Source organism: Arvicanthis niloticus, chromosome 22 (genome assembly GCF_011762505.2).
Source record: "Arvicanthis niloticus isolate mArvNil1 chromosome 22, mArvNil1.pat.X, whole genome shotgun sequence".
In the NCBI taxonomy this organism is placed as follows: domain Eukaryota; kingdom Metazoa; phylum Chordata; class Mammalia; order Rodentia; family Muridae; genus Arvicanthis; species Arvicanthis niloticus.
Genome location: NC_133429.1, coordinates 13,852,127 through 13,875,333, shown reverse-complemented (window position 1 = coordinate 13,875,333; position 23,207 = coordinate 13,852,127). Strand labels below are relative to the sequence as shown.

General features: G+C 38.9%; 1 protein-coding gene across 10 annotated transcripts in view; it reads right to left on the bottom strand.

Moving 5' to 3' along the window:
• Anks1b (ankyrin repeat and sterile alpha motif domain containing 1B) overlaps nucleotides 1-23,207 on the bottom strand; it is a 1,013,218-nt gene that overhangs the window by 822,999 nt on the left and 167,012 nt on the right. For all 10 annotated transcript variants that reach the window (XM_076919966.1, XM_076919965.1, XM_076919964.1 and 7 more), the window contains exons 4-8: nucleotides 22,678-22,974; nucleotides 15,028-15,103; nucleotides 13,407-13,508; nucleotides 10,528-10,641; nucleotides 7,351-7,517 (exon numbers count right to left, since the gene is read on the bottom strand). In XM_076919966.1, coding sequence (XP_076776081.1) covers nucleotides 7,351-7,517; nucleotides 10,528-10,641; nucleotides 13,407-13,508; nucleotides 15,028-15,103; nucleotides 22,678-22,974 — 756 coding nt within the window. The remainder of the gene's footprint in view (nucleotides 1-7,350; nucleotides 7,518-10,527; nucleotides 10,642-13,406; nucleotides 13,509-15,027; nucleotides 15,104-22,677; nucleotides 22,975-23,207) is intronic.

Genomic DNA, 23,207 nt, shown 5'->3' with positions numbered 1-23,207 from the left:
CAGGCTTCTGAGAAGAAAAGATCTCACCAGCCATGTGAGATCTCAAATGGAGTGGCCACACAGGCTGCTTCTACAGCGGGAAGTTGGGGATGTAACTGAGCAGCTAAAGTTTAGGGTAGGTTGGAGGTTCAGAGATAAGAATATTGATAAGTACATGATTTTCTAGGCATGAGAGATAGTAGTGCCCAGCAATTGTGTCAGAAAGCAGGTTGAAAATGAGTAACGTGTGTGTGTGGGGGGGGGTGTGTGTGGTGTGTGTGTGTGTGTGTGTGTGTGTGTGTGTGTGTGTGTGTTTTATCCATGGATTCAAGGGAAGCGTGGTGGAGGGTGATAGTGTGATCTGTTTCCAGACCTTAGGTGGGGTAAGCAAAAATGACATGCAATAACATAGACCTCATCATCACAGAGTCTATTAGAAGCAATGTGTCAATGTATACGACACAAAAGGGAAAGCGATAACCCTTGTGAAAGGTGAGAACCACATGGCAGCTCCAAAAAGCACCCGTTTTTCTCAGATCGCTTCCTAGAAATGCTACAGATAAAGTTCTCCCTAAGGTAAAAGGAGGGTCCAAAATTTATCATTCTAAGTTTTTCCACTGCATACACTATATATCTAACACATATATGTTCTTAAAGATATCACCCAGGAGCTATTAATATAGGACAATAGAATGTAGTTTCTATGCATTTTAACTCCTAGAAAATCTACTAAGAAGACCCAAAGCTGACTGAATATATGGCAACTCTGAATCATATTTCTCAAACTTTTGTTCAAGCATAAAGATACAAATTGTAGTTAGACATTTCTCCATCTAGGTTACCAGCACTTAAGACTTACCATCACTATCCAAAAAGTGAATATATTCTGAAAAATTAGTAATAGCCCTGTAAGAAGAGCCCTCTATTTACATGTCAGAAACATATAATACAAAGTCCCTGGATGGCCACTGGAGTCTCTCTCTCCTAGAATGCATTAGAACATGTTTGAAAGTAAGCTTCATTCCAGAAACAGAATATACACTGTATGTGCTTGTATGTGTGTGTACAAGTGTCTGTGTCCATTTATTTGTGTGCAGATACACCTATGTGGGGGGTGGGGTGTACCTGTACACATGTATGTTCATGTGGATGCCAGAGGTCAAGTTAGGGCATTATTCCTCAGTAGCTGTACATCTTTGGGGGAAAAAGTCTTTCACTGAGACCTGAGGCTTGCTAAATGGCTAAACAAGATGACCAGTGAGCCCCCAGCACCCTGCAGCCTCTGCCTCCCCAGCCCTGGGAAGATAAGTTTACCACTGTCCCTGGCTTCCCCCCCCCCACACACACACACAAGGGTTTTCTCCCCAGGACCAACATTTGCCTTCGAAACAATCTAATAAAATCTAATAAAATAGCTCACATGTCAGAATCTGACATGCAGTTGAAGAGTCTGCAGTAGAAACGTAACTGAAATAAGAGAGATGTTATATACTAACTGAGTAGTTACAACCACCATGCTAGCACATCCCTGGACAAACATAGAACGTTGGATACAACTGTATCCAGATCTTCCCTCAGGGGGAATAAAAAGAAGAAAACCTTTCTTCACACAACAGTCTTATCTATTTCTTTGAAACATAGGCTAAAGAGTAATGGTGCTTTTTCTATTTAAATCTATGAGAAATATCTTCCTGATCCAATCTGTCATAATCTTCATATTATATCAGAATTCCTACAGCCTGGCATGCTCACCTTTAAGAACTGTATGTATATCTTATATAAATGAAGAATATAAGTGAAAGCGAGGCTTAGGAAAATAAATGAAAACAATAGAACTATTTTTAGATCATTTTATATTCTTTCAAAGACATAAACTTCGTGAGTTGGTAACGAATATGATATTTCTTTAAAATTCATATCCTAGTGTAGGAAAAAATATGACTGGGGAACCCAGGGTTCCTCCCGCCATGCTGTGGGCAGTCATCTGGGAACGCTCTGGGTTCCTCCAGCTGGACGTTGGGCCTGGCTGCTCATTAACTAAAAGCCTCTCCACGGCTCCTCACAGCACAGCCCCAACACATGAGGAAGTCCTTGGGTTTCCAAAACCGGTTTATTGACATGGAGGATGGTGGATGGATCTGGATGCATACCCCATAAAACCCAGGGTGGACCTGAGTTAAATAGGGAGGGCAGGAGGGGGGGAGGAGCTGGGGAGGAATGTTTAATCAGCTCCATCCTCTGGCCTTTAGATACCTTATTAGTATGTAAATCTCTCTAGGGCCTGTTCATCAGGCCCTCCTGTGTTCCTGACTGAAGGGTGAAGGTGGAATGGAGATTAGACCTCGTGTTAGACCCGACATCCTAGATTATATAATGTTCTGATTCAACTTGGAAAATGGTTTCCTTTGCACATTATAAGACCATTCAGAAGAGATTAACTTTGAATTAAAACGCAGGTAAGGTAAAATATGACTTGAGCTGGTCTTTAAATTAAATATAAACCCACTAACATTAATAATAATAAGGAACTACTTTTTAATTTATTTATAATAGTAAAATTGTTCATATAAAAATCAAACATCTCTGATTCAAAAACTAAACGTTCTTACATAAGATAGCTGATTTTGTCCTAAAATCCTGCATCAGAGTGCCCTCTATTGGAATAAAAGAGGAAAGGAAAGTTGAATTGAACTCAGAAAGATAACAGCTAAAAATACTGAGTTTAAGCTCTGTCACTAATGTGTAAAATACATTTATGAATGATATGAAATTCAGAACGTATTTTCCTTTTATTTTGTAATTCCCTAATTACTTTTGCAATGATGCATAGCACCAAAATGAGCAAGCCAAACATTTCAGGGCATCTAAAACTAAATCACATTCAAACGGGTTGCTCATCACATTGCTAGAAATATAAACAAGAAACAAAAATGGTTTTCTACATTTAAAGCTTTGATACGGTACAAAAAATAATTTTGTAAGTTCAAACTGTCGTCAGAACATAATTTGAATTTTCTTTCTTTATCAAGGAAAAACCTTCCTGGTAAGAAGCAAGTTTCTACCCCTTCCTGATATACAAATTGATGGGCCAACTCCCAGTGAGAGTAAAGCAAAGGACTCTGGGAGGTAGCCAGGTGATGAGCGCATAGCCATCAGTGGTGGAATAATGCCCACAAACAAAGCCAACTGAGAGCTGGCTTTTTCCCTCTGTCCCCAGTCATGTGGGGAAACAGTGTGACTACAAAAAAAAAAAAAAAAAAAAAAAAAAAAAAAAAAAAAAAAATCACCCCCAAACCAGGAGGTGGGCTCTTAGAGGATGCCAGCTTTGCCTGCAACCTCCAGGAATGTGAGAAATGTTTGTCTTCAAGCTATGCAATGTACAGTAACTTGTTTAAGAGTCAGACCTAGGATAGTCCCTAGTTCCAGAACTTAAAGAAAAACTATTATGCTAGAGAATTGAAGAAGTTCGCTAGCTGCTACAAGATGGACAAGATTTGTTCTGGCTCAAAAAAAAGTTACAATTGTGTGATGTTCTTAGGACCTAAAGTTCTACTCTCATTTTAGACCTGAACTGGCTTATAAAGGTCCTGGCAGGATTTCTGTCACCAGATCAACTGTGTGCCTGGTTGGAATACTGTACAGGGGGTTCTTTAAATATAAAAAACGGTGCTTAGAACAATTTTTTTTCCAAACAGGGTCTTGGTTTCTAGCCATGGCTGGCTTCAGGTTTGTTGTATATCCCAGGATGGCTTGAACGTATATTCCTCCAGGTCAGCATCCTAAATCCAGGTACTAACAGATATGCACCATCATATCCAGCTCCCATGACATATCCATATCCAATCCAGATCCATATTCAATGACTGTTGACTAAGGGGGTATGGTACCTGACATATATCCATGCTTGGATTTTAAAGCCTTTCCTGGCTACTCTAAGATAACGCCATTGATGAGAACCATTGTTCATTCTGAGAATACGAAACAACCTGCCACCTTTACCTTCCAAAATATCACATTCAAGGGAACTCCCTTAAAGATTATTTCCCTGATCAACCTTTGGTCTCTGGTGACAGAGGGAGTGATATGCGATATGACTCTGGTTTCAGAGCCAGGATCTGAACCTAGGCATTCTCCCTCTCTGAGTCTTCCCTCTCTCATCTGTAATGTCTACCTTGAAGGACTGTTGTGTGTCAGCTTTTATCATTATTCATGTAACTTTTATTTCCATTGTAGTGAAGCATTCTTTGCAAGCTATACATGGATTATGGCTTCTGCTTTTGCACACACCATTTCTTCAGGCTGTATGCCTTATCCATTCATTTCAAGAAATGCGCAAGGCACATCTCCCCTTTTTCCAGGACCCATTTTAGTCTTAACCTACACCTATAGCAAGCTTTCAGTGAATACCTGTAGATCTCTGATCTCTCATTTTTTAGAGCTCCATTGGCCACAGGGTAAGTTACTGTAAGAAATCCTATAAGAAATACAGCTGAAAATTTAAAATACCATCTCTTAGTTTTTAATCAGTGGTTCTCAACTTTCCTAATGCTATGACCCTTAAATATAATTCCTCATGCTGTGATGTCCCACAACCATAAAATTATTTGGTTGCTACTTCATAACAATTTTGCTAGTGTTATGAATCATAAATATTTTCTGAGACAGACGTTTGCCACAGGGGTCATGACCCACATGCTGAGAACCACTGATTTAAATCCTCACTATGGTATGTGCTAGCTGAGTCACTTCCTACATTTGTAATTTCCTTGTTGGGATTGCTCAGTGTTTTAAATCATACCAACTTGAGAACAGGGTATAGCATGCACCTGTTTAGCATCGACCCATAATATATGCATTTGTTTTATATGTTAGCCTTGTCTACAAACAGCAAGTGAAGGCTACTTGGGATTGTAGTTTGGAACTCTTTGGAGTCACCTATGGTCTTGCTTACTATACCTATATAGTTTTAAACATGGCAAGAGCTGCCTATATTAGGCAGCCAAAAAATACTTTGTTAACCTGGTTGTATAACAAGGGAAAGATTTATAGTCATACTCAAGGGGGGAAAAAAACACTTCAATGAATGGAAACAAACACTAGACAGACAGAATGAATACAAATAAAATGTAGGCCATAAAGAAGGTCAGTGAAATTGGATTCCTTTTTTAAAATGCAATGACTGGTTTCTATCAGATTCATTCTCTGAAAGGCCAGTTCTAGTGATAGCCTTTAGCTGCCCAAAGTCCTTCATGCTTTTCTCACTTCCTAAAGAATAAATACCAAAATTCTTAACCTAGTATTCAAACCTCTTCACACCTAACTTCATTTGTGCTTCTAATTTTATGTTTTCATCCTTCCCCCTTGGTGGAGTCTATTACAAATAAATAGAATTACTTGATCCTATGTATACCGTCTGCTGGTCTGCCTCATATAACCTTTGGTATATTCGTATGACAGTAGCTTCACAGAATATTACTATAATGATTTGTCACTAGAACAAGGAGTGTAGGGATATCTGAGCTAAACTTTAAAAGACTTAAGTTCAATGTATGAGCATTAATTTCTCCCTTGCTACCACCACAGTGCAACCTCCAGGTAAGAAAACAAAGCTGCCACCCTTTCCAAAGTGTACATCATCCAGCCACCAGTCCCTGTCATCACTCCCTAAAACCTACAAGCTGTTATCCCACTCTCAGAGCAGAATACAGGTGCCTGGGGAACACAGGACACAGAGTAAAAGAAAAAGAACTATGGCTTCTAATTTACATTGTCGCTTTTTTCATAGTTCTAAATTTCTTGTACAGTAAATCTCTCTCATCGTTTACAAATGTTGCACTAGGTGTGTGTGTGTGTGTGTGTGTGTGTGTGTGTGTGTGTGTGTCCATATCTGTACCAATGTATTAGGATGCTTGTTCCAGTTTGTTTATAAATACTTTTAACACAAAAAAAAATTCTTTAGATATCAACAATGTACAAAATTAGAGCTTTGTGTCAAGCTATAGGTTTAGAAGGAGGAAGCTTGAATTTACCAATCAAGAGAAATATTTAAAGATGGGTGTCATAGCATCATATATTAGTTAGGTGTCATATCATATGATATCAGGTATCCTATATTAGTTATGCGGCATAACAACATTTAAAGTTCTAAGCAGCCTTCTAGAAGGTGTTGAGGTGCACTCGGCTTTACTTTGCAGATAGTGCATGTGTGTTTTGGATGTTTAAAAGGAAACTTTTACACTGACTACTCTGAACATCTCATTAGTAGGAGATTTTCATTTTGTAAAACCTATAAGCTTTTTGGTGTGATGCATATGCAGTTATTCAAGCTCTGAACTGGAAGAAGGGGGATGATGTGACAGCCCAGAAAAGCAAATTGGAACAACAACAAAAAAGTAGGCCTAGGAGATAAGTTTAGCCATTGAACTAGATCAGCAGGTGCTTTGTGGAGAATCGGTGTCATGCCTCACTTTAAAGAACTAGATGAAGTGCATATTCCAAAAATGGGTCCCAGGTACCATACTTAGACGCTTTTTTAATTTTCAAAATACTATGACATACTTATGACACTCTGCTCTATTATTCACTGGCAAGTGAAGCACAACACTCCTCTAACAAACTAAGTCCTAAAAGTAAATAGTTAATATCAAAATATCAGTTCCCCTGAATACCTCTACAAACTATAAATCATTCCTTCATAAGGCCAAAGTTATGTTTACAACTCATAATTTAAAACTGACTGACTACACTCTTTCTTGCTATTGTTGGTATAAAATCCACAATGAACAAGAATATCCAGCTCATACTTTAGATTCTAAGGTCATAAGTGAGAATCTCTGGACATCTAATATTATTGAACCACATAAGCTAAGATATCTCACCATGATTGTCACAATAACTGAAGAATTATATACATGGTTTGACACTGTCTTTGTTTTAAGAAGGACTTGGGAGAATGTGGGGAGGACAGACAAGAGAAATGTTTTCTTTTTCAGGAGTTGAGATAATTATGCCTGGTTAAATATCCTCCATGTTCAAAGAAACAGCAGCTTCCATATCACAAAATAAACTGTAATAGTAGGAACACCATCACAGACTGTTTGGTTTTTTTTTTTTTTTTTTAAGTACTGCACATCAAGCAAGTGTTCTACCACTGAGCTACACCCTCAGTCCCTACCCAGCTTTTCTTACCCTGTATAAGCTGCAGAGTAAGCATCCCAATGAACAGCAGAGAAAGACTATTAGGGACAGTGACATTTGATCGTGGCTGAATCCAGTCATCTAATCAATCAACAAATCCTATGCCACAGGGACAGGCACTGAACTGGAAAGACAGACATGGTGTCTTTGTCCACTCCCCTCCCCCTTACTTACTACACTCTGGCTTCCATTTTTCCCAAGCTCTTCCTCTGAAATCTTGCTCAAATTATCTAAGTAGTGGTCTGAGATGGTATGGCACAGATCTTCAAAGGAATAATCCTTCTCTTGACAGAGTTTTATTTCATCCAGGAGTTTTGAAAGTTCTCCAGTGACAGTTTCACCTACAAGAAAACAAAGTTTTTTCAGATGTTGCAAGAAATACTGTTACTGGGGTGTAATGTTTAATCATGTAAATGAGACGGCCGTGTTGGCAGAAGACAAAACAACAACAAGTAAGTGGTTAGAAACATCTGGCAGAAGCAAGGCATTAAGCATAATTAATATGAACATACTAACAGACACAGGAGGCTCCGATTTTGACTATAGCTATTCTTTGCCAAAATAGGAATCAGTATTGAAAGTTTAATTATAGATAGTAACTAGTTTCTGTAGCTTTAATTTTTACAGTAATTGACTTTTTTCTTTTGTGGCAGCATGGGGTTCAAACTCAGGGCTTCACACATACAAGGCCAGAGCTTGATCACTAACAGTCACTCAAACTTATTTCTTTTTTATTGGCATTTTACTTCACTGACAGAATCCAATGATTCTGTCAATTATCAGCCAGAAATAATTCTGGAAACTTATCTCCTATTTTAGCGAACATAAATACTGTTAACTTCTTTAAACAAAGAATTATACATACAGGTAATCAGAATTGTGACATATAAGAAAAGGGGAAAAATAGAAAGAATAGATCATTTTATCACGTGTCAAAAGATAGTAAGTATGAATTTTTCTTGATAGCTTCAGAAAAGTACTTTGTACTTGGAATTTATTCTGAAAATTGCAGCAATTGCAATAAAAAATTTTAGTGTTTTTATTGTGAATTAAAATGTTATTTAAGATGAGATGAAATGAGCATAGATTTTAGGTTTATTTCTAGTTTTTTTTTATACTGATCTATGTATTTTGTTTTTATGATAGCATAATATCTTATTTCATTATTTCTGCTTCCCAGCAACAATGCCAGGAACTTCCAACATAGAAAGGACAGCCTCTTCAACAGAGGATACTGGAGTCTGCATATATGTGCACAGAAGAATCACCATGAATTGTGTCTCAAGCCATGTGCATTCATCAGTTGAAAATTCTTTAAGACTTTAATGAAGGAAATCATAAAATCCTATAGAAAAAATATGTAAAGATTCCTGACCATGGTCTAAAAAAATGGTTTTTAGATACCAAGCAAAGGGTAATAAATAAATCAAAGTTGGTAAGTGAACTCAATCATGGGGGAAATCCTTCTGTGGGGAAAGGAAATAATCCATAAGATAAATGCAGTTATCAAATGAAAGAAAATGTTTACAAATCATAGATCTGATAAGGGGTCAACATTTGAATGCATGTGTGTGTGTGTGTGTGTGTGTGTGTGTGTATTCAGTAACCAAACAAGATCAAATAACCTAAGTTGGCAAAAGAGCTAAGCACCTAGATTTTTATTTTTCAAAGAAGAAAAGAAAGGAAAGAAGGAAGGAAGGAAGGAAGGAAGGAAGGAAGGAAGGAAGGAAGAAAGAAAGAAAGACAGACAGAAAGACAGACAGAAAGATAGACAGACGACACAGTTGATACATTAAAATGATATGCAGCATCACTGCCAATCAGGGAACTAGCAATTAAAACCACAAAAAGATCTTGCCTTGCAGTTGTTATCAAAATGGTGAAAGAAAGCAAGTGTTGGCGAGGCCTTGGTGAAAGGATATTGTGTATACTGTTTGGGGAATGTACAAGCCATTGTAGAAAAACATGAGAGCTCTTCAGTACCAGCCACCTACTTCTTCAGTCTAATGCTCTCCCAGCTGAACTATCTCAGCCTTGAGCAACTTACTTCTAATGTCTACCTTTAGTAAACAAAATCAACATGCTGAATAGAAACATATATACCTCAATTTTAACTGAAACCCTATTTAGGATGGCTACAATATGAGGAAAAAATTAAGTGTCCATTGTTGGATGGATGGATGGATGGGTGGATAGGTGGGTGGATGGATGGATGGGTGGATGGATGGTGGGGTAGGTAGATGGATGGATTGGATGGGTGGGTGTATGGATGGTGTATAAATGGATGGATGGTTGGATGGATGGATGGATAGTGGGGTGGGTAGATGGATGGATTGGATGGTTGGGTGGGTGGGTGAGGGAATGGGTGGATGGGTAGGTGGATGGATGAATGGATGGATGGGTGAATGAATGGTGGGATAGGTAGATGAATAGATTGAATGGGTGGGTGGATGGATGGTGTATCGATGTATGGATGTATGGTTGTATGGATGGGTGGATGGGTGGATGTGTAAAAATACAAATGGATAATAGATCATTATGAACACTTGAAAGAAGGGTGCCTATCTTTTGAGTAAGCACTGGTGACACTGGAGGCTGAGCAAACTGAAGCTGAAATAAACAAATACTGCATGATCTACTAACATGGGCAATATAAGGTTAACATATAAAGTCAGACAGGGACTGTGGTTAGCAGAGGCTACAGCAGGAAGGAAATGGTGGAGACAGTGAATGAAGGGCTTACAATTTCAGTCAGAAGAGAATGAATAAACTCAGGAAATTCCCCCAAGACATTTGATACTGTTTTCACCAACAAAAAGTGAGGATTATGCAAAGTGATACATTTGTTAGTTAATTTGAATGTGACAATCAAGTCACCGTGTGTGTGTGTGTGTGTGTGTGTGTGTGTGTGTGTGTGTGTGTGTGTCTGTGTGTGTGTGTGTGTGTGCACGTGTGCACGCATGTAAGACTTCACATTATATGCTCCAAATATAAAGTTATTTATCAAATACACCTTATACAGATACATAAAATATATTTCAACTCCATACAAATTTTATTACAACAGGGATTGCTAACTACATTAGCATGTGTAATCCCTGACAGTGACACATGCAACCCTTATGTCAGTGACATGTGAAATCTAATCCCTATGTCAGACCATGATAATTCATAAGCAGCAGAATCTCTATAAATGTTGACTACATAAATATAAAAAATATAAAGTATAAATCACAAAAAAAAAAAAAAAACTTGATTTGATGTTTCCACTGGTGTCAGCCTTTCCTATGCACTTTGACAAATCTGACCAGAGACTCTGGCATGGTTTCAGACGTTTAACCAGCTACGTACTTTTAGTTTTTTGGGAAGGAGACTCAGCAGGAGACGAAAGGTGTATCTCTTGTGCTGTATCTTCCTGGGCATGCTCTTCCAGGACTGCTGACCTTCCTGCACCTTCCAAATAATCTGTGAACAGACATTTCTGAGGTTACACAGTTGAATTCATGTGTGTTCAAAATCAAGGGTTGCCACTAACACATCCCAAGTTCCTAAAGAAATAAAGTAAACAGAAACTGAAACAAGCCCAAAAAATTCATGATAAGCTGTTAGCTTAATAAAACATTTAAGTAGAAACATTGTTTCCTTAAAGATGAACATGTCTGTTGAAGATATAAGCATCCCTTAATCTTGTTAAATACTTTCTGTTTGACAATTTAAAGTTCCCCCCCAAAAGATGCCTTAAATAGATGTGATCAATAAAACTGAGACATTCAATTCGAATGCAACCAACCTTTTGGACAACGGGAGTGAATGAATTGAATAGTGGTGTTGCAAGCTCAAAAGACAAGCACAATACTCACACCCAATTTCATTTATACACAGAAAGAGTACTCATTCCTGTCACTCTTGAAATACTATCCTACATGCAACCTATCCTTCACTTTTTTCTTTTTTCTTTTTGTTTTGGATAGAGCTATAAAAATAGCAGCATGGTTCTAAATGCGTGATATAAGTGAAGCTATTTAAACCTCACAAAGCTGGTTTGTTCACTATTACTAACTCCGTTTGTTTGGGTCTGTGTATTTTTTGAGGGGGTGCTGTTATATTTGAGATTTGAGACAGGAACTCTTTACATAGCCCAGGCTGACCTTGAACTTATGAAATTCCTGGCTTAGCATCATGAGTTCTGAGATCACAGGCACCCACCACCATTCCCGGCTCTGTCTCAATTTTAAAGATAACAACCAAAAAGAAGATTGTGCCTAGCTTGTTCCACTACTAAGTGGTGGAGCCAGACAGAAAGGGGCGATGAGAACATGCCGCTTTTGTCTTAATCATAAGGGACAGTGATAAATGTCAAAGAACATTCAGCCTGGATGGCACAGGAAGAACAGGCCGGGCACAGAACATATTTAATAAGACAGCAGGTGCACCATCTAAACGTTCAGCACTTACGTAAGATGGAAGCCTGTATCTCCACAAATGCCAAAACTCGAAGATTCAGCTACAATTGTGGATTTTAAAAGAAAAAAAAATGTTGACAGCTAATTTGGATTTTATGGAAGCAGTGCTGGTAAAATAAGTATGGTCTAAGTAAAAAGACAGCTGTTATACACCAGAAGTACTGAGCCCATGTAGGGCTCATTTATAACTTTCTTCTAAAGGATGAAATCAGATCTCCCACTGGGTTCCTTTGCTTGTATTCTTTATTCAGAAAGAATCTGCTTCATAAGAATGCACGTTGTAACATCGGCCAGTTGTCACCCTTAGAACAGGTCAGACCAAAGGACAATTTTCCAAGGCAAATTCTACTAGGGGAAAAAAAAAAAAGCAACCTGCAGAATTGTATCCTAAAAAATTTCTGAAGCATGAAGTGACTCTATAAATTGAACAGCGACTTTGTGAAAACTTGTGAGTTTGCAATGATGGGTATGATAAATTGGCTTTACTTCATTACCAATCTTTTCATTTAATTTAAAAGGCCCAGCGACTTGACATCCAAGGAAGAAAAGCACATAAGGTATTTTCCAATGTGATGAAATATTCAAAGATGTCCTAATATGTCCCCCACGCAAATTGGCACACATAATCAACCTTGGCCTTTAAGAGAGCAGACAGTTTGCTCCTACAGAATAGTTTTAACACGTTGAGCTGGCGGAATATGTTTAAAAATTCTAAAATTACATCTTGCCCCATTTTAGTAAGAAAGTTTTATTTTACTTTCTCTGAAAGGTATACACAAACTTCAAGGTTTTTTAAAGTTCAGTTAAAGGCAAAAGTTTAACCTCAAATACAAGTGCCTTGAGGGTAGAGGACAGATAGATAACCACCAGGTACACTACCTTTTAGCTTTTATTCAGCTTGGTTCAATTAGGATTAATAAGAAAAGTCATAGTTGGATTCTCTGATGCATCTGGAGGTGTTCTGACCTGTGATTAGCTTCTTTATTGGCAGCAAAAACTAGGGGCCCAAACTCCGTATGAAGGTTGTAGAAATCAGTTGGGAAAAAAGCACAGTGACCATTTCGATTTATATACCTTATGTGGCTTTTGTTGACATCGACATTTCCACAGCCCCATCTGGTTTTAATTCACACATTTTCTTAGAAAATGATGTTGTCAGAAAAGTCCTGTCTCCCCGCCCCTCCCCCATACTGCACTTGTGGCCAATCTACATACATAAAAAGAAGCGATCAGCATTCTTTCAACCAATCAACTATGGCTGTTGTGATTTAAACATTCATGTACTATGTCTGCAATTTATCACAGGATGGAAACATGAGTGTGAGCAAAAAAAACATCTCCCAGGACTTCAGTGTCTCTCCTGTGCATGGTAACACATGACTTAGCTACTCCATGGTCATAGGAACCAGACAAAATTATAGAAAATCTCTGAAAAATCTTAAGGTAGCATTCAAAGATAAAAATGATATTTAGTCATTACCAATTCAAATAGCCTTTTCACTTTAAGCTATTACTATCCATACTTACTACATGAGTTTCTTAAAACATTTTTTATTATCAAGCTGTAAATTAACATTTTTATACTGAGCAAACAGAACTAAAACATTTTAATGAATTTTTATGTAGCTTAAGACATGCTAGGAAAAAATGTAAATGATTATCTAATTCAACATTAAGCACTAGATCGAAGCCCCAAATAAAACTTATGACAGCTTCCATTTCATCTTGGATGCAAGGCAAAGTCCCCCATCACTCAGTATTGTTTACCTTGCAAGAGCGTTGCAATCTGGAGAGACTTCTGAGACGGGTGCTCTTTCAGAATGTCTAAGACAGTTCTCCCTAAACTATCCTTTATGTTAGCATCAATCCCTGCAGGAGAAAGAGAAAACAAGATGTCCTACTGGAGTGTCCTCAGATGATACTGCCGATATGTAACCGTTCTAATTTCAAACGCATATAGGCCAAGCACTGAAGGTGATTTAAAAACTAAGTTACCCACATAAGATTTCAACAAGAGAGGAGGCACGGGCCCAATGTTACTTAAAAACTGGAAAATTCTGGATAATGAATCAACTCTTAAAGTTCTCTGACACAATCGTAGAGATTTTTATGACCCCTGGGTCCCTTCTGGGTTGTAGCTAATAAACTAAAGAGTCTACTATCAAAGGAAAAAATACGTTTTACTTATCACCTGAAACCCTAACGTTGGATGGCCACATGATGTGTATGTTCTGTATAATACAATTTTAATTTTTTAATAAATGAAAATTATACTAAACATAATATAAGGATACTCTTAGAATATTTGAAGTTAACAAATCTGAAAAGTTATAATTATTTCAAGGGTCTACACACTGTGTCTCCAGCTATCCCTGTTCATCTGAAATGTTCATCCTTTAAGATGAACAGGGATACCTTCATTGCCAGCTACATCAGCTATTTAAACAAACCTGCTGAGCTGTGTGGCTGAAACACCTCTGCTACTGTTTTAGTTCCAAAGTTGTGTGCTGTACTAGACAGTTTATTTCAATGAGAGGATTAGTTTCCACAATTCTAATTCAACTCACAAACCTTCCTGACTGCAAAGTTAATGCATAGGATTTTACCCCAGATGTTAGTTAACCATAAGATTATTAAATACTTGCTTAAGCTTATATGAGAATGTATAGCATATATTTAATAATTTATATATTTAATTGGTTTTCTCGCGTCGTCTGTTCTATCCCTGAGCTGCATGTCAAAATTAAGTATTATGAAATTTTAATGTATGTTAAGCAGGACAACATCATGCCTGTGGGTATGCCCATCTTTTTCTTTCACAGAGCAAATTAAACATATTACACTACAGAACACGACACGTCAGCTGTGTACAGTAATAATTTGTACTCCTAACTTCTGATTCTTAAAAAATCTGACCACAGTTTTGACTTTATCTCATTTTGAGCAGAATATGCATAAAAGATAAATAAACATACCTTCGATTTTTCTTCAAAATATTCCCTCTAAAATATTCCTTTTAAAAATGAGCCCCTGTAGCCAATGAGTGATCAGAAGGAGAACATGTCTTAAGAATAGGGGGCGTGAATCTCTGTTGGCCATAGGTCACAAAGTAAAAGACCAACAAACCACATGGCTGCCATGACTCTTCGGGGGCTGATGCCTCTGTTTTGCTGAAATTGGGGTTTCTTTTCCTCTTGGTAGTTTCCCCCAGCTCACTCAAATATTTATATCAGTTGTATCAGGCACACTTCCACATAGTATGGATACATATCTCAATTGGAGAAAAGAGTCATTTGTGAAGAAAGCCACCATTTTCCTTCCTTTAACCCTAAGATAGACAGCTGTGCCACCTGGCAGGACTGGCTCCTTGGAGACCCATGATAGCTACCTGTTTCCAATAGAACTCGCACCACGTCCACCTTCCCGAACAAAGCCGCTTCGTGAAGAGCACTCCCCTTTTCTGTCTGAAAAGAAAAGAGAAAGAAACAGCATAGCTGCATTCAGAATTTCCACAGATTTGCAAGCATTTAGGAGCTCATATAGATATTCTACAGTCCTGGAGCTCTATGCCAGAGAAGCTCTGTGTGTGTGTGTGTGTGTGTGTGTGTGTGTGTGTGTGGTGTGGTGTGTCGAGCATGGATGTCCAGGAACAAAGTCCAGAGACCTGTGTTCGGAAAGCATGTCTACTTCTGAAGAGTTATGTTATATTAAGAAAGCAACTCACCTTCTCTTTGCTTCAATCTTGCTCAAGTATCAACTAAGAGTGCTAATGCCTATTACACAGGGCTTTGTGAGTATCTATTACACACGTTATTAAACACATAGAGTAAAAAGAGTTATAAACACAGAACTATCATCTGGGACCTTGCATATTCCCGGTATACTTAAGAGGAAAAATATGTAAGTGGGCATTTATGCTGAATGAATTCTAAATGGTTTAAAGTGGCATCTTTCTTCTGCATACTCCTAGACCTCCGGCTGCCCCATACTCTATGCTCCACTGGCCTGGGTCATATGGCACACTGACCTTTTTCCTTATCAACATTACTGCTGTTCTCTGTATTTCTCTCCATGAATCTCAAAGGCCCATTCCTTTACAGGTAGGTCCAGCTCCTAGCCCTTTAGATCTGGATACACACAACTGCCTGTTCTCAATGGTCAGCATGACATCATAATCACTAGGAAACAATTGTGAACCACAAGTTTCACCCATGCATAGTGACACATCCCTACAATCCTAGCATCTGGGAAACTGAAGAAAAAGGCTACCCCAAGGTCAAAGGCAGCCTGGGCTACACAGTGAGCTCAAGGCCACTTAGGGACACACAGTATGATCTGTGACCTTATCTTCAATAAAATAAAGGACAACAGGACTGGAAAGAACAATGGTCACTCTTCCAGATAGCCCCAGTGGAATTCCTAGTACTCTCATGGAAGCTTGCAACCCTTGTAAGTCTAATTCCAGGGCATCTGATGTCCTCTTCTGTCCTTCTCAGACACAAAACACACAAATGGTGCACAGATATACATAAGCAAAAGACTCACACACATAAAATAATTTTAAAAAAATAAATGAAGGAAGGAAGGAAGGGAGGAAGGAAGGAAGGAAGGAAGGAAAGAAGGGAGGGGAAGAAGGAGGAAAGAAGGAAGGGAGGAAGAGAGGGAGGAAGGGGGTATGAGGTTCAGACTGATGGAGAGAGGGAACAAAAAAAGGAAGGGAGAGAAGGGAGGGAGTGACAGAAGGAGGGAAGGAGGGAGGGAGGGAGGGAGGGAGGGAGGGAGGGAGGGAGGGAGGGAGGGAAGGAAGGAGGGAGGGAAGAAAAGACCAGAGGTACTAGGTACAGACTGATGGAGGGAGGAGACAAGGGAAGGAGGAAGGGTGGAAGGGAGGGATGGGGAAGAATAAAGATGGAAGGAAGGAGGGAGAAATGGGGAGGGAAGGTGAAAGGGAGGTACGAGGTATGGGCTGATATAAAGAGGAAACCAGAGAAGGAGAGAGGGAGGGTGGGTTGGAGGGAATCGAAGAGACAAAAGAAAAGACTCAGTCATTAGGTATCTGGACCCCATTTCCAGTTTTTACTTCTGTGGCCAGAAAGGAGAGGTTCAAAAATTCCATTTTCTCCCATGTCTCCATGATGCTCAGAATCTTAAGGGTTTTGACTTTGAGATCCACTAACTACGTTACACAAAGAACCTTAGCTTAATGTAACTTCCTTAAAGAAGCTGCTCTTTGCCCTGAAATCTACTGCTTTTCCCATGTATTTCATATCCATACGTATTTTCTTCCCATAGCAATTATAATAACACATTACAATCTCGCTTCCTGAAGCAACCATAAACTGTATGCTCAGTGGAAAGGTAAACAGTATCTTTTTTAAAAAAATTATATTCTTCCTTAGGAAAAATCAGAAAAGATTTCAAAGAGGAGGGAGGGCTTTCTTGAGCTAAACAAATATCCTCTGTTTTGATTTCTCTTTAGAATCTAACAAATGCCTAGTAACTCCTCAATGCTTGGTATGAATAATGTTAATTTGGCAACTCTGTTTTCCTGTAGCATAAGTAACTGCTAGTTTGATATTAGAATCTCAATTTGAAACAATATCACTATAATAACACAAAATGTAAACATTTCTTTAATAAATGGGTATTTTAATAAACATATATTTAAAGCAACCTAAAATAAGCATATTGGGAAGAAGGCTTGAGTAACACTGAATAGCAACACGATCTGTACGTATCTTCAAGGCAGTGTGATTCAAGTTCTCTGAATTATAATGTGATTGGTATTATAGGTGATAATAAAAATGAAAATAAGAGAGTTTGTAAATATATACAGTTATGTACTGAAGAAAAAGGAAACTGTAGAGCCAGTTTCAACTCTTTTAAAAAGTATTTCTGTGTGGACAAAGACATCTTCTCATTCCTTGAGAGGAGACAATGAGCTTACATTTTAATGGGTATTAAGTGTTTCTCAATGGTCATGTTGAAGGTTTGGTCACCTCATGGTGACTTTTAAGAAGTGGGACCTAAGAAGAATGTCTTTGAAGGGTATTGTAAGATCTGGCTAGGCAGTGGTGGTGCACCCCTTTAGTCCCAGCACTTGGGAGGCAGAGGCAGATGAATTTCTGAGTTCGAGGCCAGCCTGGTCTACAGAGTGAGTTCCGGGACAGCCACAGCTACACAGAGAAACCCTGTCTCAAAAAAAACAAACAAGCAAAAAAAACAAAACAAAACAAAAAAAGAATATTTATTTTTAAAAAGACCTGGCTTCTTCTTTTTTCTTTAAAGATTCATTTATTTATTTTATGTATGTGAGTACATTGTCACTGTTTTCAGACACACCAGAAGAGGGCATTGGATTCCATTACAGATGGTTGTGAGCACAGTCAGTGCTCTTAACTGCTGAGCCATCACTCCAGCTCTGGGACCTAGCTTTTTCCCCTCTTTTATATTGTGTGTGTGTGTATATATATGTATATTGTAGATAGATAGATAGATAGATAGATAGATAGATAGATAGATAGATAGATAGATAAATTTCTTGTGTATGCACAAACCAGAAGCTGAGTGAGTGCTAGGATTCCTCTCTTAACCACTTTCCCATCTTAGTTCTTGAGATGGGTTCTCTCACAGAGCCCTGTGCTCATGGTTTCAGCTAAATTAGCAAGTCAACAGACCCCTCAGATCTGCCTGCTTTTGCCTGCCAGCTCTGAGGTTATAGCTGTATAGCTCTGAGGTTATTTCTTGATTTAAGAACATTTTAAGACTATTTATATACTTAAGACTTATATTTATAAATAAATATAAGATAGGCTAGACATTCCTAATATGAAAATTCAAAGTCTGAAAGTCATCAAATTTAAAAAAAAAAAACTTGAGAATTTACATGATGTCATGAGAAATTTCTACAGCTTCCTCATGGCAGTAAAGATGCGGTACATTAGAAACCGTTTGAAATCACAGACTCTACATATAAGGTGTAGACAGAAGATAAATAAATTTTGTATGTGGCCTTTGGTCTTACTCCCAAAATATTTCCTTATTTATGTGTAAATGTTCCGAGATTCAAAATTATCTGAAACACTTCTATCCCTGATAATTTCAAATAAGAAATCATTGACTTAACATGAAATTTAACCAAACAGAAATCAAAGTATTCTGTTAGTAATTCAAACAAGCTGCAATTTAGAATTATTTAGAAAGGAAAAGACTGCAGAAAACAAAATTTCCAGAGAGAATACTAATGCAATGCTACATATCAAAGACTCTGGGACGATGGCTCAGTGGGGAAGGTGGGGTTTTTTCCAAAAGCATGAGGACATGAGATCAGATCCACGAGATACACATGAAATCTGGGTGTGGTGAGCCCCGCTCTAGATGTGGAGGGGCAGAGATGGGTCTATCCAGGGGCTTCTTGGCCAGCCAGTCTGTGAGAAAGCACCCTCCAGGTTCAGAAAGCAACAGTGCCTCAACAGATAAGGTAGAGAAAGAACTGAAGACATGCTAACATCAAACTCTGACCTACACACAGGCTAGCGTGAGGCAGGGCATCCATACACACAGGTACACATATGTAAACCACATGCACACACATGTACACTCACAAGGAAAGAATATGGAAAACAAACACATACAACCCACATGGATGGAATTTAACACTGCGATTTTCAACTGTTTGGCTGCAGCAGTGTAATGAACTTCCAGCCCTCTGAAACTGTTTAAAGTTCACTCTTAGCCAGTGACCATACCTGCAAACATTATCTGATATTAAAAAACATTTTAGAGTGAATCCAGTGAGGGGGGAGGGGACTGGTTAATTTGGGTAATACAATTAAAATTCTTATTCAAAAAATAAGAGGCAATAAATGAGGGCTGGAGAAATGGCTTAGTGGTAAAAATCCTGTTGCTTTTGCAGAAGACCCACATAGCAACTCACAAGTCTCTAAATTGCAATTCCAGGGGATTATGGCACCCTCTTCTGGCCCCTACAGGTACTGCAGACACATGGTGCACAAACAAGTATGCACATAAAGCTCCATACACACAAAAAAATAAATAAATAAATAAATTCTTTTTTTTTAAAACAGTTTGTCATCTCCTCAAATTTTGAGGCAGAATATCGCTCACTCTCTTGCTTAGACTAACCTAAAATTCACTATGCTGACCTTGAACTTGGGATCCTTCTACCTTGGCCTCCCAAGTACTGAGATTTCCAGTGTATCCCTCCATACCCCACCAACAAAACTATTTTATAAAGTGCTCTGTATGTGAGCAGTAATTCTAACAGCTGAGAAACCCATAACTCAACTGCTGTACAATTCTGTACAACTCCCAGTAATTCCATCCTAGAACACTATTTCTATACAGAATTTGCAGATTATATGGGAAACTGGGCTCTCTTATTTCTCTTACTTAAACACCTTTTATAATTAACATTCTCCTCTAATCTACAGGCAGAGACCCTTTTCCCACTTGAAGAATTTAGGTGACCTTTGTAATTTGCTTGTGCCAACCAAACATGGCAGGATCAGCAAAGTGCTAGGATTAAGCATAGATCTCAAGGGGACCTTGAATATTTCCTTCTCTTTCCTTCTTAGAATCATACTCTTGCCATGTTGGCCCTAACTGACCACATACATCTTGATAGATAAAACTTTTCCTATCACCACACATGATGTTCGCCCATCCTCTGCAAGAAACAGGTGTCTAATTTACAACACAATATACACAGCATATGTTTTGGATGCAGAAACATAGAAATAAAGTCAGAACTGAGACGGAAACTTCCTTTGTGTTGGTTAGCTTTCACGGTGCCAAGTGTGTTGTGCAGGCTGCTGGGGAGAATTGTTCTCCACAGTCTCTCTAGCTGTGGACTCTGCATGCTGCACTACTGTGGTAATTGAATAAGAATGCCCCCCATAGCCTTGTATATTTGAATGCTTGGTCCCCAGTAGGTGGAAATGTTTGGGAAGGATTAGGAGGTGTGGCCTTGTTGCAGGAGATTGTTACTGGGGATGGGCTTTGAGTTTTCAAAAGTCTACACCATTCCTAGTTCAAGCTTGCTCTCTTTGTCTCTGTCTCTGTCTCTGTCTCTGTCTCTCTCTCTCCTCTCCTCTCCTCTCCTCTCCCTCTTTCCTTCTCCCTCCTCCCTTCTCCCCCTCCCCCCCACCTGGTTGCTGTCTCAAATGTGAGTTTTCAACTTCTGCTCCAGCATCATGCATTCCTGCTCCCATGCTCCCCACCATGATGGTCATACAATAAACTAATCCTCTGAATCTGTAAGTACCAATACCTGTTTATTAAGTTGCCTTGGTCACAGTGCCTCAGCAAAGCAATAGAAAACTAACTGAGACAACTATCCACCACTCATGGAAGATGTACCCACTGTGTGACTGTTATAGGGACAACCAACCACTCTCTGGCTGTTTACAGGAAGAATTCACGCATGGTGCTGATAGTGTGGTAACAGGACAAAGCAGAGAAACTACCATTGCTGTGCTGCTAAACAGACAGGATGCTCTAGTCAATATACCTTCTAAATAATGGTGCTTACGCACATACATTAGTGTTTCTGTTTATCTTCATCAGAGAAGCTTCTTTTGCAGTAGGCAGTGGTAACTGCACAGACATAATTGGTTAAAGTTCTGAAAAGTAAATGATTATTGATGGCTCAGCCATAAATGGGGCACTTATATCACCCCTTCCACACCTCTGAAATATTCCCAAAGAGGGGAAACAAAGAATGTGAGAGCCAGAGGAAGGGTGGGCGCTGTGGATCACTGTCCTCTGGGCACAACATGGCCACTGTGCTCTTAAAAACACAGCAGCTTAGATCACCTGCACAAGACCTACATGAGACTGGGCATGTGACCTTTCAATCATGGAAGGAGGAAGGGCTAATAAGGCCTGACCCCTCCTTGGAGACTTTTAGGCAGCTAACAGTTGCTGATGGGAGGTACAGTCTAATTGCTTCCTGAGGATTTATAAATAAATAATGGTTATTTGGAGAAGGAGAAACATTCCATCAGCGGTGTGATTGCACGCTGCTGTAAATAACCCTTCACCCTGACTCCTGTAACTAATGGACACTCATTAATATTCTTTCTTTCTCTCTCTCTCTTTCTCCCTCTCTCCCCTCTCTCTCTTCTTCCATCCTTCCCTCCCTTCCTTACACATACATACACACACACACACACAAAGACATACATGAATATGTGCATGCACATAAAAATAATTTTTTAAAACACTCAAATCAAGATTTTTTTTTCAATACATTTGTTTCAGGGCGATGGTTGCTCACTACTTTGTACAGATGGTAAATTGCATTGGAAAGAGGCCTAGAAGTTAATCAGTAAATCTAAACTAATATTCTGGTTTTATCAGCTGTGTCTGAGACACAATTTTTAGAGCTAATTCCTATTCTCTTCACTGGAAATTGATAGTACTCCTGCCCATAAGACATTTGGGACCACTGGATCCTACGTGGGTCGATATGCTTAGCATTGTGAATATAATACTAAAAGTGTTATTGTGATATATACTAAATATGTACTAAATATACTATAAAATACGTCGTGAATATATACTGAAAGTATTAACGGCTGAGGCTGGAGAGATGGCTCAGGCGTTAAGAACACTTGCTACCATAGCAGAGGGCCAGCTTTGGTCCCTGGCACCCCACATGGCAATTCACAAGTATATATAACTTCAGCTCCAGCAGATCCAATGCCCCGCACCAGGCATGTACACACAACACAGTTAAAACACTCATATACATAAAATAGCGATAATAAATCTTCAAAGAATACAATAAATAAGAATGTTAAAGTCCTTCACTAAGTTTTGCCTCGCTCTGTAAGTGTGCCAGGCTGTAGGTAAAACACCAGAAAAAAAAAAAAAAATGACTCATGGTACTGCCTACAACTTCCATCTAATAATTATCACACAGTTAGAACATATGCTTTAAACTCCCTCGTGTTCCCAAAAGGGCGCAGGACAGCAGCAATCGCCTTTAAATGCGCACAACTTCCAGACTCACTTGACAGCTCACGTCCATCCCCGCCTCCAGCAACACCTGTACCACTGCCTTGTGACCGTTGCGGGCTGCGAGGTGGAGCGGCGTGTGCTTCCGAGTGTTACAGCTCATTAAGTTTGGGTGTGCACTGATGATCATCTTCACCACCCTCAGCCGCCCGTAGAGTGCTGCCAAGTCCAGCGGGGTTTCGAGTTTGCTGTTCCTAATCGTAGGGTCCGTGAGCTCTTCCAGGAGAACGGCAACTACTTCCGAGTGTCCGTATTGCGCTGCACAGTGGAGGGCGGTCTCGTTCTCATTGTTCTAGTTAAGGCGGAGAGACCAAAGACACGTCTTCAGAAATTTAATTAGCCATCAAGGTCTAAACACAATAATTTAAAACCCAGCATGTGCGAAGATGTGATTTTAAGCATAACCTATTTAGTGAAGAATATCTAAGTGGATTTTATATTTGATTAAAGAACTCATCACTCATTGCATCAAAATCACTTCTTAGTTTTACCACCTCACTATAAAAAAAATCAGACTTCCCTATA